The sequence below is a fragment of the Haliotis rubra genome, unplaced genomic scaffold (genome assembly GCF_003918875.1).
Source record: "Haliotis rubra isolate DU_JTF1 unplaced genomic scaffold, ASM391887v1 Scf435, whole genome shotgun sequence".
NCBI lineage: Eukaryota > Metazoa > Mollusca > Gastropoda > Lepetellida > Haliotidae > Haliotis > Haliotis rubra.
Genome location: NW_025767119.1, coordinates 147,401 through 164,931, shown reverse-complemented (window position 1 = coordinate 164,931; position 17,531 = coordinate 147,401). Strand labels below are relative to the sequence as shown.

General features: G+C 42.6%; 1 protein-coding gene across 1 annotated transcript in view; it reads left to right on the top strand.

Moving 5' to 3' along the window:
- The first annotated feature begins 514 nt into the window (after positions 1-514).
- The window catches only part of LOC124289194 (sodium-coupled monocarboxylate transporter 1-like), a 41,959-nt gene continuing 24,942 nt past the window's right edge, over positions 515-17,531 (top strand). The window contains 3 exon segments of the mRNA XM_046725798.1: positions 515-701; positions 13,419-13,610; positions 17,315-17,383. Coding sequence (XP_046581754.1) covers positions 543-701; positions 13,419-13,610; positions 17,315-17,383 — 420 coding nt within the window. The 5' untranslated portion in view covers positions 515-542.

Here is a 17,531-nt window from a genome sequence, read left to right as displayed (position 1 = left end):
AATGGTGTTTCAGTGGGCGTGTACTGTCAAATCAACAGATCAGTACAATAACGCACCCGCGTACGCACACACAAAGGTATCTGTGTATGTAAGTGCTAAAATCATTAACGTAACATCAGATTCTAGGAGGGGCGGTGGGGTAGCCTAAGCATTCGCTCGTCACACCGGGTTCGATTCCTCACATGGGTACAATGTGTGAAGCCCATTTCTGGTGTCCCCTGCCGTGATATTGCTGGAATATTGCTGAAAGCGGAGTAACACTAATCTCACCAACTCAGAATTCCAGGAATGAGTTTCACACATTGTACTCATGGCAGAGTCGAACCCGGTTCTTCAGCGTGACAAGCGAACGCAATAACCACGAGGGTACACCACACCGTCCCGTGAATATCACCTGGTGATATCAGACAGATGACTTAATTACCACCGTGTACATATCTCCACGTCATGTGCGCAGCAACTGATTAAATACCAGCGCGATATGACCCTTGATTAAATATCTATAGTAGTTATCACCAGGTTGTGTATGTTTATGTTTCAAAATGGTCCTCGAGAAAGAAACAAATGTTTTGGGAGTATGGGATTACATCGTTTTTGCGGCGATGCTGATTCTTTCCGGCGCCATTGGAATATATTATGCTGTATCTGGTGGCAAGCAAAAGACAACCTCTGAATACCTAATGGGGGACAGAAACATGGCCGTACTTCCGGTTGCTGTTTCAATACTGTTGTCGTTTATATCCGCCATCTTCGTGTTAGGCTACCCGGCGGAGATGTACAACGATGGCACGCAGTTCTACATCAGGGTTATGGCCAGTGTTGGGATATTGTTTGGAGCTGTTGTGTTTGTGCCTTTATTCTATTCGCTAAAGGTCACTAGCTGTTTTGAGGTGAGTTGTTTCCCTTTACCAATAGCCGGATACTGTCTTGAACGAAGTGTAGATTTCATGTATTATAAGTGTTTGAAATCAACACCTCATTTTGATGCTGAATGTTACCCGTGAACATCCGGCCTAGAATTGATCTTCAGTAACCCATGCCTTTCATAAGAAACGATTAACAGGATCGGGTGGTCAGGCTCGCTGACTTGGTTGACACATGTCATCGTACCCCAGTTGCGTAGATCGTTGCTCATGCTGTTGATCACTGGATTGTCTGGTCCCGAATAGATTACTTACAGACCACTGTCATATAATGCGGGATAGTGCGGCGTAAACTAAACTCACTCACTAAATTTTGATTGTGCAACAAATTCTGTGAATTCTCTTGGTTATGCATTAAGTATTTTAAGGGGTTTTCATCCCGTTAATAAAAAGTACAGTCCGTTTGGGTTCAAATCAGAATGATGAATGGTGTACAAACATAAATAAGACACGCAGTCCTGAAACCTCTGTACCCAACAGGATCTGAAATCTGACGTTTTGTGATCGATCACGGAAAAAGTTGTTTGAGAAACTGTCATGTAATATTGTGCTATCTTCACGCTTCACAAACGGGTGACAAACGGTTTGTGGAAAAGCGCCGGCACGCACTTCAGGTGCAACTCAGCACAGCCAGGTTTGGTCCACCAGCCGTTTGTCCTCCCTTGGTGTGAAGCATGAGTGAGTGAGTGAGTGAGTTTGGTTTTACGCCGCTTTCAGCAATATTCCAGCAACATCACGGCGGGGGACACCAGAAATGAGCTTCACACAATGTACCCATGTGGGGATTCGAACCCGGGTCTTCGGCGTGACGAGGTGTGAAGCATGAAAATAGAGCAACATTAACTTCCTCTTCTGGACACATGTCCCGATGATGATGATGATGATGATGATGATGATGATGATGATGATGATGATGATGATGATGATGATGATGATGATGATGGTGATTGTCATGATGATGATAATCTGAACGCTCTTGTTGAATACAAGATCCCTTACTTTGCAGATGTAGAACTAAAGTCGCCACCACTGAATAAAGAGTCACAAATTATCCACTCAAACAGATTCTACATGGCGTAACGGCGCTGGAAATCATATGAATGGTTCTCTGGGATGACACAGTACAATGATAAACCCTGGATTTCATAAATAATTCATTAGGTTAAACAAACAACTTATAAGGAAATCTATTCTCTCGATATATCGTCCTATATGATCAGATCGCTATCCTTGCATGGATTCAGAAGTGTGTTCAGGGGCGTTGGGGTAGCCAAGTGGTTAAAGCGTTCGCTCGTCACGCCGAAGACCCGGGTTCGATTCCCCACATGGGTACAATGCGTAAAGCCCATTTCTGGTGTCCCACGCCGTGATATTGCTGGAATGCTGGTAAAAGCGTCGTAAAGTGTTCGAATTGGTCTTAGTGGAATGTACACTTGTTCAGAAATACGAATTCCATTACGGGGACGGGGAGTTGGTCAAACGATTCTGACGTCCGAGTTCGAGTTCCTCCATTTTATAACGAGCGAAGTAAATTTCCGGTTTTCCACTGAAATGCATTGTTACAATGTTTGCTATAACGGCGTAAGACGATACTCACTCACTAATTCATTTCAAAAGCGTAGACTGGAAGACAGTAATTCCGGAGTGAAGGATGGCCGCACTAGCGAGCTGCCACAGAAGTATGTGCCTTATCATATAAATTTGGAAACAAGGTCTGACCAGAGGGGCTGGCTTAAAACATCGATAACCGGAAATATTGATATCAAAATTGTGTAATCGATAACATTGTATATGAACTAATGAGATGAAATATTTTATAAATTTATTCAGAAATTACACAAATGTAGGTCTTTGTTCATAGGTTCCTCCTATTAAAGTATTCAAGTATGTTCAGGACGGAGTGTTTTGGTAACCCAAGCATACATATATCACCGCCTACCACTGATATGAAATGTGTTGATTTTTTCTGATTTTTACTCATTTTTGCTGAATGGTACTTTTACGAAATTTATCAATATCGAGCTCTATGATCCATATCGACAGCCAACCCTTCTGCCCAGTGAGCGGATGATAGATCATCCAGGGCCGCGTCATAAAAACAAGTTATAAGATGGTAATTGTTGTTACCCCGGCGAACATGGATGTTCGTGCTAAGAGACCAGCGAAGATCCGGGTTAGAATTGGTTTCAGTAACCCACGCTTGTCGTAAGAGGCGACTAACGGGATCGGGTGATCAGGCTCGCTGACTACGTTGACACATGACGTCCCAAGTGCGTGGATCGATGTTCATGCTATTGATCACTGGATTGCCTGGCCGAGACTCGAATATATACAGACCGCCGCCATATAGCTAGAATATTGCTGAGTGCGGCGTAAAACTAAACTCACTCACTCACTCAAACATACTGGGTCCATAAACTGGTCCAGTACAGGTTTCACCGTGTATTGATACACAGCAGTATCCTGTATCACGTTGATATCAGTGTATCATCAGTCTCGTCCAGCGTGTCATCAGATACACGATGTTATCAGCAAGATAACAGACATACCATCACATGTACACACCATAGAAGTTGCTCGGTCATATTCAGTATAGGGTCATTCACACAACGTTAGTTCCTTTGAAACAAATGATTGTCTGAGACGAATTCCATGGTCGTTGTACAATATGATGCCTGTTTTACAATTGAGCTGAAGTTTGCAATCCAGATCTGTAGAAGACAATAGGTTATTACAAGATGGCCCGGTACTATCTCCAAGCACTAGACTATGTTCTTTTTATTGGAATGTTGGCCGTGTCGGCCGTCATTGGAATTTACTATGCATGTACGGCAGGAAAGCAAAAAACGACCAAGGAATTCCTGATGGCTGACAGAAGTCTTGGAGTAATACCAGTGGCGGTTTCAATTCTGCTTTCGTTTATGTCTGCCATTCTGATTCTTGGAACACCAGCTGAGGTTTACACTGAAGGTGTGGAGTTCTGGCTGCAGGCATTAGGGGGTTTCGGGGCGATTATCGCCGCCATGCTCTTTGTTCCACTGCTGTTTCCACTGAGAGTAACAAGTTCGTTTGAGGTAAGAACAATGTACATGACCTCTAAGGACAAATCTATATATACTCTTCAAAAGAAGAAGAGGAACATGAAAATTCAATTTGGATAGGAAGTATAAGCGTTAACAAACTTTTCAAAGACAGACATCAGACAGAGCGCACCACCATTTCTCTTTATCACCAACCCTAAACATAACGCATGGGATGCACGTGCACAAAACAATAGCCCCATACACGTGCATTGGGTGTCATTCTTGACTTTGACGGTTTTCTAGAGGGTCGATAAACCACTGTAGACAATTAATGTCGCACGTATCATCAATGACTGCAGATCGTGTATGTCATCATTGACTGCAGATCGTGTATGTCATCATTGACTGCAAATCGTGTATGTCATCATTGACTGCAGATCGTGTATGTCATCATTGACTGCAGATCGTGTATGTCATCATTGACTGCAGAATCGTGTATGTCATCATTGACTGCAGATCGTGTATGTCATCATTGACTGCAGATCGTGTATGTCATCATTGACTGCAGATCGTGTATGTCATCATTGACTGCAGATCGTGTATGTCATCATTGACTGCAGATCGTGTATGTCATCATTGACTGCAGATCGTGTATGTCACCATTGACTGCAGATCGTGCATGTCACCATTGACTGCAAATCGTGTATGTCACCATTGACATGCAGATCGTGTATGTCATCATTGACTGCAGATCGTATATGTCATCGTTGACTGCAGATTGTGTATGTCATCATTGACTGCAAATGCAAATCATTGTCGTATGTCATCATTGTCTCATCGTATATGTCACCATTGACTGCAGATCGTGTATGACATCATTGACAACAGATCGTGTATGTCATCATTGACTGCAGATCACGTATGTATTCATTGACTGCAAATCGTATGTATCAGTGTGCATTGACTGCAGATCGTGTATGTCATCATTGACTGCAGATCGTGTATGTCATCATTGACTGCAGATCACGTATGTATGTATTCATTGATTGCAAATCGTCGTTTGTCACCATTGACTGCAGATCGTGTATGTCATCATTGACTGCAGATCGTATATGTCATCATTGACTGCAGATCGTATATGTCATCATTGACTGCAGATCGTGTATGTCATCATTGACTGCAGATCGTGTTTGTCATCATTGACTGCAGATCATGTATGTCATCATTGACTGCAGATCGTGTATGTCATCATTGACTGCAGATCGTGTATGTCACCATTGACTGCAGATCACGTATGTATTCATTGATTGCAAATCGTGTTTGTCACCATTGACTGCAGATCGTGTATGTCATCATTGACTGCAGATCGCGTATGTCATCATTGTCTGGAGATCGTATATGTCATCATTGACTGCAGATCGTTTATGTCATCATTGACTGCAGATCGCGTATGTCATCAGTGACTGCAGATCGTGTTTGTCATCATTGACTGCAGATCATGTATGTCATCATTGACTGCAGATCGTGTATGTCACCATTGACTGCAGATCGTGTATGTCATCATTGACTGTAGGTCGTGTATGTCATCATTAACTGCAGATCGTGTATGTCATCATTGACTGCAAATCGTATATGTCACCATTGACTGCAGATCGTGTATGTCTTCATTGACTGCAAATCGTGTATATCACCGTTGACTGCAGATAGTGTATGTCATCATTGACTGTAGATCGTGTATGTCACCAGTGATTGCAGATTGCGAGTTTCATCATTGACTGTTATAGCGACCAATCTGTATATGATTGTACCTTTTTTCTGTTTTGTTCTTTTTTTTTGATTGTTTGTTTGGGTTTTTCATTTGTATTTTGTGAGATGAATGGGTGTATATGGTGAATTCAGGTTTAAGCCACCTCTGTAGGAAGATCGAGGAATGTTAACGCATGGGGTGGTACTTGTGACTAGCCTGACAGCAGATTGCGCGTGTCACCATCGACTGAAGATTGCGCGTGTCACAATCGACGACAGATTGAGCGTGTCACCATCGACTGCATATTACGCGTGTCATCACTGACGGCAGATTGCGCGTGTCACCATCAACTGAAGATTGCGCTTGTCACCATTGATCGCAGATTGCCCGTGTCATCATTAACTGCAGACCGCATGTGTCATTATTTACTTCAAGCCGCACGTGTCATCACTGACTGCGGATTGTGTGTATCATCACTAACTGCGTATCGTGGGTGTCTCCAGTGACTGTCGGCACGTGTCTCCATACCTTGACAGTGACGATCATTGATCCACATATCGAAACATTCTATGGCACCTTGTATATTGGTTCTGCAACACCAATAATAATATCTGCAGAAGTCATCAGGAGAGTCGAACACGCCGAGAGAGTGAGGATTGCTCAGATTGACTTTGGTGCTGCGCCAACAAACAGAAAACGAGTGTACAGAGAGAGATCGACAACCGTCTGTGCAGACTCAAGGAACAGCTTCAGCGTGGACAGAAATCCCCCTCTTCAGTTTCTTGACGCCGTCGGCTACCTGCTCAAGCTTGGATAGACTGTAACACTGACACTTGAACACTTGTGATAATGTAATAATGTGGTCTTTCTCTCATCCTGATATGTTGATATGAAACACTTGTGATAATGTGATCTTTTGTTCATCCTTATATGATGATATGAAAACACTGAATGTAAATAGACTGAAAAACTTGACAATTATTGATCTCAATGTGTGATGTATTAAGGTCACACTTTTGATAATGTAATAATTTGGTTTTTCTCTTATCCTGATGTGATATGAGATGAGATGATTAAAACACTGAATGTAAATAGACTGAAAAACTTGACAATTGATCTCAATGATGTGGTACTTTGTGATAACACATGTATTAAAGTCACTTTTAAAATCTGTCTTGTGTCATGTTGTGCATCTTAAGTGGACCAGTCCACTGTATGGAATAGGTAACAGGCAGGAGATTAGTTATGCAACAGACCATAAACTATGTTGTTATAAGCTGTAGGGGTAGTGGCATGTAGGGGTAATGGGAGGTTACCTTTATTATCAAATTGCGTGGATACATGCGCTGTATAAATATTCCATTATTATTATTACTATTGATTTTCCCCACATACACTACTACTTAGTAGGTTCGGTCTGTTTTAATTTGATGAGTATATTAATAGAATTGCATTGCTCATCAGTTCGAAACAAATCGGAAAATGTAGTCCGAGATAGTCGTATAGATATATGTACCATGACACGCAAACCTGTACACTAAATCTCTAGTAGTGCCAAGCGTTAGGCTTGTATAATACTTATACTCACTGAACACAGAAATGAACATCACAGTGACTGAGCAAAACAGGAAAGGTCAAGAGCGTCGTACATCTTATTTCTCACTGAACTTGTCAACTGGCTGTATGTTCTTATACTGTAGACTTTAACCCGGGGAGGGTCACGTGTGTCACTTTCTGCAATAATATAGTGCACTAACAAAAACTAGTTGATCAAGCATTGAGAAGCTGACAATCAGTCAAGCATCAGCGGAAGAAAGGGCTCTGAAACGGCCTAATAACTTTTTTATCTCGTTTGTAATTCGTCATTCGTCGCATGCAAGTTCCAAGTGTATACTTTATTTTGCCCGGCACTTTACCTGTGAGGTAACACAAACCCTTGAAGCAACAGAGGCGTCTTCTAGAAAGATTCGAAGCAGAGAATACACCTGGTATAGGTTTACACTCTGCAAACATGGCGACAGCCTATCTGGGTGTGTGGGACTATGTGGTGTTTTCACTGATGTTGGTGATGTCAGCTGTGATAGGGATTTACTACGCCATCAAATCAAGGAATAAAAATTCAACTGACGAATTTCTGATGGCTTCTGGAAATATGGGCGTTATACCTGTGTCGGTATCAATCCTCCTTTCTTTCATGTCCGCCATTTTTATCCTTGGTTTCCCCGCAGAGATGTACACAGAAGGCACCCAGTTTTATATGCAGGTGTTTGGCAGCATGCTGGGCTGTGTAGTAGGAGTTCTTCTGTTTGTTCCCATGCTTTACACGTTGAGTCTAACGAGCTCATTTTTGGTAAGTGAATATCATCATCATCATCATATATACATTTGTATAGCGCCGATATCCAGCTCCGCTCAGCTGCTCAAAGGCGCTTTGTTTTTCTCTCGTTCACTGGATGTCAATCTCAACGGCACATCGTATTGTCAATCTCAACTCCCTGGGGAGAATATCAACCACATTAAACTGACGTTTTGCAACTGATTGAGTTATAAATGAACGAGTTGAATGGGTCGACTATTTTGTTGATTTCACCACAACATCTTTTATGGTGAGCTTATATTCCTTTCAATGCATTTTCTGGATGTATGTCCTAACATCATAATGAGGTTATGGTATGTGTGCGTGTTACCATAATCAGTACTGTATAAGCATAGCGGGAAACTAAAGGAGGAACTGTCAGAACTAACACCTAAACCATTTCCAGGGAATAAAACGTAAGGGAATCAGTTATGGTGAGCTATATTGACGTCCACCCGCTACCAAACTAAACTAGGCAATGTTTGCTAGAGCGCCCCCTGTACAAAATTAAACTAAGCAATGCTAGCTGGATCGTCCACCCTGTACCAAATGAACTAGACTTGAGCGTCCACCTTGTATCAAACTAAACTAGGCAATGTTAGGTGCAGCGTCCACCATGTAGCAAATTAAACTAGGCAATGCTAGTTAAGGCGTCCACCTTGTATCAAACTAAACTGGGCAATGCTAGTTAGGGCGTCCACCATGTAGAAAACTAAACTAGGCAATGTTAGGTACAGCGTCCACCATGTAGCAAATTAAACTAGGAAATGCTAGTAAGGGCGTCCACCTTGTAGTAAACTAAACTTGGCAATGCAGTTAGGGCGTCCACTTGTATCAAACTAAACTAGGCAATGTTAGGTACAGCGTCCACCATTGTATCAAATTAAACTAGGCAATGCTAGTTAGGGCGTCCACCTTGTATCAAATTAAACTAGGCAATGCTAGTTAGGGCGTCCACCTTGTAGCAAACTAGACTAGGCAATGTTAGGTACTCCACCATGTAGCAAATTAAACTAGGCAATGCTAGTTAGGGCGTCCACCATGTAGCAAACTAGACTAGGCAATCATAGTTAGGGCGTCCACCAGTAGCAAACTAAACTAGGCAATGTTAGGTACAGCGTCCACCATGTAGCAAATTAAACTAGGCAATGCTAGTTAGGGCGTCCACCATGTAGCAAACTAAACTAGGCAATCATAGTTAGGGCGTCCACCATGTAGCAAACTAAACTAGGCAATGTTAGGTACAGCGTCAACCATGTAGCAAACTAAACTAGGCAATGCTAGTTAGGGCGTCCACCATGTATCAAACTAAACTAGGCAATGCTAGTTACCATGTAGCAAACTCCACCAATAGTATCAAACTAAACTAGGCAATGCTAGTTAAGGCGTCCACCTTGTATCAAAAACTAAACTAGGCAATGCTAGTTAGGGCGTCCACCATGTAGCAAACTAAACTAGGCAATGTTAGGTACAGCGTCCACCATGTAGAAAAACTAAACTAGGCAATGCTAGTTAGGGCGTCCACCTTGTATCAAACTAAACTAGGCAATGATAGTTAGGGCGTCCACCTTGTATCAAACTAAACTAGGCAATGTTAGGTACAGCGTCCACCATGTAGCAAATTAAACTAGGCAATGCTAGTTAGGGCGTCCAAACCCATGTGTATCAAACTAAACTAGGCAATGCTAGTTAGGGCGTCCACCTTGTATCAAACTAAACTAGGCAATGTTAGGTACAGCGTCCACCATGTAGCAAACTAAACTAGGCAATGCTAGTTAGGGCGTCCACCTTGTATCAAACTAAACTAGGCAATCCTAGTTAGGGCGTCCACCATGTAGCAAAACTAAACTAGGCAATGTTAGGTACAGCGTCCACCATGTAGCAAACTAAACTAGGCAATGCTAGTTAGGGCGTCCACCATGTATCAAACTAAACTAGGCAATGATAGTTAGGGCGTCCACCTTGTATCAAACTAAACTAGGCAATGCTAGTTAGGACGTCCACCATGTAGCAAACTAAACTAGGCAATGCTAGTAAGGGCGCCCACCTTGTATCAAACTAAACTAGGCAATGCTAGTTAGGGGATCCACCTTGTATCAAACTAAACTAGGCAATCCTAGTTAGGGCGTCCACCTAGTATCAAACTAAACTAGGCAATGCTAGTTAGGGCGTCCACCATGTAGCAAACTAAACTAGGCAATGCTAGTAAGGGCGCCCACCTTGTATCAAACTAAACTAGGCAATGCTAGTTAGGGCGTCCACCATGTAGCAAACTAAACTAGGCAATGTTAGGTACAGCGTCCACCATGTAGAAAACTAAACTAGGCAATGCTAGTTAAGGCGTCCACCTTGTATCAAACTAAACTAGGCAATGCTAGTTAGGGCGTCCACCCTGTAGCAAACTAAACTAGGCAATGTTAGGTACAGCGTCCACCATGTAGCAAATTAAACTAGGCAATGCTAGTTAGGGCGTCCACCATGTAGCAAACTAAACTAGGCAATGATAGTTAGGGCGTCCACCTTGTATCAAACTAAACTAGGCAATGTTAGGTACAGCGTCCACCATGTATCAAACTAAACTAGGCAATGCTAGTAAGGGCGTCCACCTTGTATCAAACTAAACTAGGCAATCCTAGTTAGGGCGTCCACCTTGTATCAAACTAAACTAGGCAATGTTAGGTACAGCGTCCACCATTTAGCAAACTAAACTAGACAATGCTAGTTAGGGCGTCCACCTTGTATCAAACTAAACTAGGCAATCCTAGTTAGGGCGTCCACCTTGTATCAAACTAAACTAGGCAATCCTAGTTAGGACGTCCACCATGTAGCAAACTAAACTAGGCAATGCTAGTATGGGCGCCCACCTTGTATCAAACTAAACTAGGCAATGCTAGTTAGGGGATCCACCTTGTATCAAACTAAACTAGGCAATCCTAGTTAGGGCGTCCACCTAGTATCAAACTAAACTAGGCAATGCTAGTTAGGGCGTCCACCATGTAGCAAACTAAACTAGGCAATGCTAGTAAGGGCGCCCACCTTGTATCAAACTAAACTAGGCAATGCTAGTTAGGGGATCCACCTTGTATCAAACTAAACTAGGCGATCCTAGTTAGGGCGTCCACCTTGTATCAAACTAAATTAGGCAATCCTAGTTAGGGCGTCCACCTTGTATCAAACTGAACTAGGCAATGCTAGTTAAGGCGTTCACCTTGTATCAAACTAAACTAGGCAATGCTAGTTAGGGCGTCCACCTTGTATCAAACTAAACTAGGCAATGCTAGTTAGGGCGTCCACCATGTATCAAACTAAACTAGGCAATGCTAGTAAGGGCGTCCACCTTGTATCAAACTAAACTAGGCAATCCTAGTTAGGGCGTCCACCTTGTATCAAACTAAACTGGGCAATGCTAGGTAGAACGTGTACCATCTTAGTTAGGGCGTCCACCCTGTACCAAACCAAACAAGGCAATGTAAGCGAACTAAATCCACCGTATACCGAACTAAATCGGGGAGTATGGCGGACGGTCTTCGCTGTTCCAAACGGCGCTGGCTGGATCGTCCACCCTGTATCAAGTCCAAATCAGCGAATGTCATCCTCAACACACTTCAGGGCTCAGTAACGGTAAATATGCGATCGTGAAACACTGTAGGTATAAATGGGGCTACAAATATGCTCTGTCACAGCAATAAAGATTATTGATACACGACGAATATCTGTGGGTCAGGTGGATCGAGGCGAACATGCTCTGTTATCTTACCTCACACATAAATGTCGTTTTCTGATTGGCTGAGCGCTCTTCTATTCTTTTCAATGCACCCTGCTTACAAGTGAATAACATTTTCTATGTTACCCACTGGGAATGCCGAACTGTGGGAATTCATTGTGTACTTCGTGTTAGTAATTATTTATAAGTACGGAAACTACCGATGTTTTGCGAATAACTCTTAATATATTTTTGACGCCTTTCGTTTTCGATATTGGCTAATTGCCTAACTCTGGTACTCCTTTTCTATGATCCGAAACCCGTGCTTCAAATATGAGAAGTACGGTAAGATAAATACGATGTTCACTGGTCCCTCAGTGCCCATGGGTTAATGTGCCATCTATGTTTGTTTATGTTCCCTTCGCCCTTCAACTCACTCACTCTATGTTTGTTTATGCTCCCCTCGCCCATGTCCCCCTCGTGACCAGTGATTAATTTATAGGGTTTACGTCGCCTTGACGTTGTCGCCTTGAGTCAAATATGAAGGAACATTGAAGAAAGCTATTTACTTTTTAGCAACCTAACTGATTGTGATATGTGTGCTGTAAACGGAAGAACGTAAACAAATAATTTTACCCCCGTGACATAGAGGTAGGTTGTGTCTATATGTCGGTATTGGAACGTCTAACCTTTTCTCTGATTGTAATCCCATGAAGATCCGGGTAAGAATTGGTCTTCGGCAACCCATGCTTGTCTAAAGAGGCGACTAACGGGTCAGGTCAGGCTCGCTGACTTGGTTGCTGATTGGTAGATTGAAAACATGCTCGTTTTGTTGATCACCGGATTGTCTGGTTCAGACTCGATTATTACAGACCACAGTCGTATAGCTGGAATATTACTGAGTCACTCTTAAATATCAGCCAAAGAATCTGGATCCCGAGCCCCAAAACATTCGTAACATTACGACCTGTCGTAACTCTACAATTTACCACAGGCTTACGAATGTCATAGCGCCACGAACGCTTTGTGGATCGGCACCGCGAGTCCCATATCCATGTCCTGCCCTACGTAATCATTTGTACCCACTATATGGGTTTTTGTGATATATTTGTGTCGACCTCAAATCTTTTACTTACGCAGGAGTGTTCGCAGCTCAACGGCTCTTGTGGTGTAACTTAAGAATCTAATATATATATACACCTTGCCATAAAATTGCAATAACCTTTAACAAACGTTAAACTGCCGTCACCAGTACTCACTTCAGCGTTTGCGGGGAAAAAAACGTGAACACCATTGCTGACTGGCACGTCCTTTGCTTTTCGCAATGCATGCTGGTCCTTCTTTTGTCTTCCATAAACGCATAAACCTGTAACGCCAGCTTTGAGGTGAGAAGCGTATTTATGACCATATTGTTCTGCAAGCACGTGACTCCAAGGGGTGATTAGGAATGAACGGGTCTGCACTCCTCATTCCTCATGTGAACGTCTCTCGGAATCAACTCAGCTCGGAAAAATGGCGGAAGAGCAAAGGGTTTTCGGAGTAGTGGATTATGTGGTGTTTGCTCTAATGCTGTCTGTGTCTGCGGCTATCGGGATCTTCTATGCGTTTTGGGGAAACAAACAGAAAACAACGGGGAGAGTTCCTGATGGGAGGACGGGACATGCAGATTGTGCCTGTGGCCATTTCCATACTCGTGTCCTTCATGTCCGCCATCTTGATTCTGGGAACCCCTGCAGAGATGTACAGTGAGGGCACTGAGTACTTCGTGTACCTCATTGGCATGATGGCTGCCATTGTGATAGCTGCCCTTCTCTACGTCCCACTCTTGTATCCGCTGAAGTTTACCAGTTCATTCGAGGTAAATTTACTTGCACGAATATATCCCGTCAGAGAAACTTTGACGAATTTTGAGTTGCCTTTTAGGGGTAGTTTGGGTTTTTGTTGCGTATTGGGAGGTTGGTGTTTTGGTCCTTTTTGTTTGGTTTTCATGTCGTTTTTATGTCACCCGAGACGTCATTTGCGTATCATTCGAATTTCACAGGAGACACTTTAAAGAATTGTGATTATTTAGTTTTGTTTTTGTGATTGTTTGTTTATTTACGCCACACGAGACGACCGTATGCCAGTAATTGAGTTTAGACAAGATAAACCTGTGGTTGATATTATAAGCAAAATTCCTCCTCGTCGAGGTATGATGAAACGTTATTATCAGCGAACACATGACCTTATATTTCTAAGTATGAAGTCCATCCGGAATCTTTGTTGTAATTTAAGAATGTAGATTATGTTTTGTTAAGATCTGACATACGTTATGAATAACACAATCTCCATCTGCCATGTTGCATGTGCGGACTTTTCAACAGAGGTAGAAACACCCATAGTGCATGTACAACCTGCTTGTTGAGTTTCAATTTCCAAACATGCGGCTGTCATGTAAACCTCAACCGCCAGGGGCGGAGAATAATTATTCTCGAATACAAATGCCTTTTGAAAAAGATAATGAAGGAAAAAACACTAAATGGAAGTCGTATGAGAACACAGGTGTTAGCGAAAAAAGAAGATATGTTTTGCACTTCCGGTATCACCGCCACTCGCAAACATTCCTGCAAACGTTGGTTCTGATGCTAAAGGAAGTCTCTGTGCTAAAGGCCATCAGGCAGGGTAACAGCTCTTGTCATGTCATTTCTTCCAAGAAGAAATATTTGCTACAATGTTTCTTTGACAGAAGAACTGTTTCGCATATTTTCACAATCATACATGTTTCTACTGCCAAGAATCGAAGTAAGTGTATTTGGCACCTCCAGTACGTTAATGCTCTCCCAGAAAGGATTCATTAGTGGATTTTAATGCTTCATGCTCTGAGGGTGGTCTCTTGACCACTCGAAAAGCCATTTACCTGACTTTTCTGGAGGTTACCTTTTTAGTGTCCTATTTAGCAAGTGTCTGTACTAGCGATAACAGTACAATCTCTCCGAATTACAGTAAACACTGTCTTTGTTGCGTATTTCTACATTAAATGGATTTCTAATTCAAACTGCTCATGAACTATTTTACAATTAACATTTGATATTTGGGAATCGATCCAATGTAGTTGGCATATTCCTAACGGCATATTAACGCCGAAGGCCTGGTTCGATTGACCACAAGGGTACAATGTGTTAAGCCCATTTCTGGTGTTGGTGCCATATGGCTAAAAGCGGCGTAACTCCATACTTACCCACTCACTCACTCAACTGGAAACTGTGTCTTCATTCGTATTCGCTAAACAAGGCTAACCGGGTTGTCTCACATGATGATCTCTGCAGCTGAAATGAAGGACAATGAAAACAGTGTATAGGTATGACGATTACAGTGTACAGGTGGATGGAGATGCCTTGTTCTAACATATAACTTATAGAGAACCGAAAGTTCGACATATCGACAGTGTTTTATTGTATGCGCAAAGGGAAATGGTGAGGTGTCCTCCGGTTTGAGTACTACGGGCAGTATGCGCCTTGGTTTAACATTGTAACTTCGGGACAATCTAAAGTTAAACATATCGACAGTGTTTAACTGTACGTTCAAATGGAAAGGGCATGGTTACCGCCGTTTGATTTTTGCGGGCAGATCAGATTATAAGCCAATAAGAGCCTCCTCTGGTGCAAACGTGACATCTTCAACCAAAGAAATGTTGGTAAAAGGTCAAGGTTGAGATTCAAACCAATGTAACCTGATACGGACAAAAGGCAGCAAAATGCATTGAGAACAAAAGATGCTTGAGCCGCCCTATTCCCTGTCTCTTATCACAGTCATAAGCTCTCCATGGGTTCGAATCCAGGTGTGTGCAACATCATACAAGTGTTATAATTTACCGCCGAACGACTTCAATGGTGTGAATATTGGTTTTGCAGGCTGGACTGTGTCACTTAACATTTGTCATATATATTACCTATGTAATACCCCGAATAGTTCGGTTGTATATCTCTGACTGTACTTGAAGTGATTTAGAAGTGTGGCAGGGATTTATGAGAAGACAGTATGTGGAGAGCCACAGTGATTTATGCAAGTATAGTCTACCTTCGGTGATATATATATATACGTGATATATGTGAACCTAAGTAGATATAAGATAACCTACATCAACTACATGTTGTATACATTCAGGTAGAGCTGGGCTAGTATTCAAATAAATCTATTCAAGTTATACGACTTTGGAAAATGTGTTGATATGTACAACATATGTACGTGGGCCTGTGGACGTAATGAACTGCATGTCGATGTGCAGAAAAAAACATCCATACACATACACACACGCACACACAGACACACGCAGACACATATGATGAGGCATGATGCTGCCGTACTCTGATATACTACTGAAACAAAATAGTGCCATTTTCAATGCAAAAAGAATATGACATTATTTGTGGTGTTTCCCTTGACAGGATAATATCGAAATCTGTATGATTTAACACAAGGCATCGTTTTGCATGCCCTTGACTTTATGTGGTGGCAAAACATTCACACATTCATTATCGTGTGTGTGTCCACCTTTGGCGTTGGTACATGCTTGGAAACCACGACGCATAGACGACACTAAGCGATTGAACAAAACATGGAGGATGTCTTTCCATGTTTGAAGCAACGCTTGTCCGAATTCAGCTGAAATCAATGGCTGATTCAGGGCTTGACATAAACGTCTCTCCATTTCATCCCAAGCATGCTTGAAAGGGAACAGGTCCGGAGAAACCGCTAACCAGGGAAATATCAGTGAAATCACGAGTGACAGGTGGACGAGCATTATCTTGCTGAAGCGAAAAGTTACGTCGCTGTCCTTGAATGAACATGAGGCCCAATGATCCCTGAATCGCAGATCTGTCGTCCGACCATGAGGTGTGATGTCTCGCCATACCATAACGCTTTCGCTGCCAAATTGTCGACGTTGAACACCGAACGCGTCAGCATACCGTTCACCTCACCGTCTGTACACTCTTGTCCTGCATCTGGGCTGTCCAGAAATAAGCCCGACTCGTCAGTGAACAAAACACCATCACAGTCTTGTCTCCTGTATCGTAGATGCTGTCTGCATCAGGCAACACGTGCCTGTAGGTGACGTTGGAGGAGTATGGTAGGCCGTCGGGGCCGGATGTTTTGCTCCTTCAGTTGGTTCGGTACAGTCCTGGAACTGACTGGACGTAAGCCAGGAATTGCCCGAGAGGTCAAACTGGCAGTCTGGAATCGATTCCTCAGATGGGTGAGCCGAATGATGTTGTCTCGCTGACGTGACCTCACGCGTGGACGGCCGGTCCGAGGCAAATCTTTCGTGTCCCATTATATTGAAAAAGTGTCCATAGAGATGAGATCGTGTTTCGATGGACACTAAAATGTCTGGAGACTTCAGTTTGGGCCATTCCAGTCTCCAGCATACCTACGGCGCGGAGACGCTGATTTTCTGCAAGCATGGCATGACGTAAACGCAGTTTAAATTGAAATTAACGTGTTTTCTACAATATGTTTTTTACCGAAACATGTTTTTACCAAAATATGTTCTGCATTTCCTATATATACCGTATTATATTTCAGTATCTGGAGAAGAGGTTCGACTCCCGTGCTGCCAAACTAACAGGGACATGCATCATGATAATTCAGCAGGTGAGTGAGTGGAATACCAATGACTACATTTAATTTGCACCTGTCTTTGAAGCATACAATGGATGTTAAAGGGGGTTTGTTGCTCACATCCTTCTTGTTACATCCTTCTTGTTACTCACACCCTTCTTGCTACTCACATCCTTCTTGG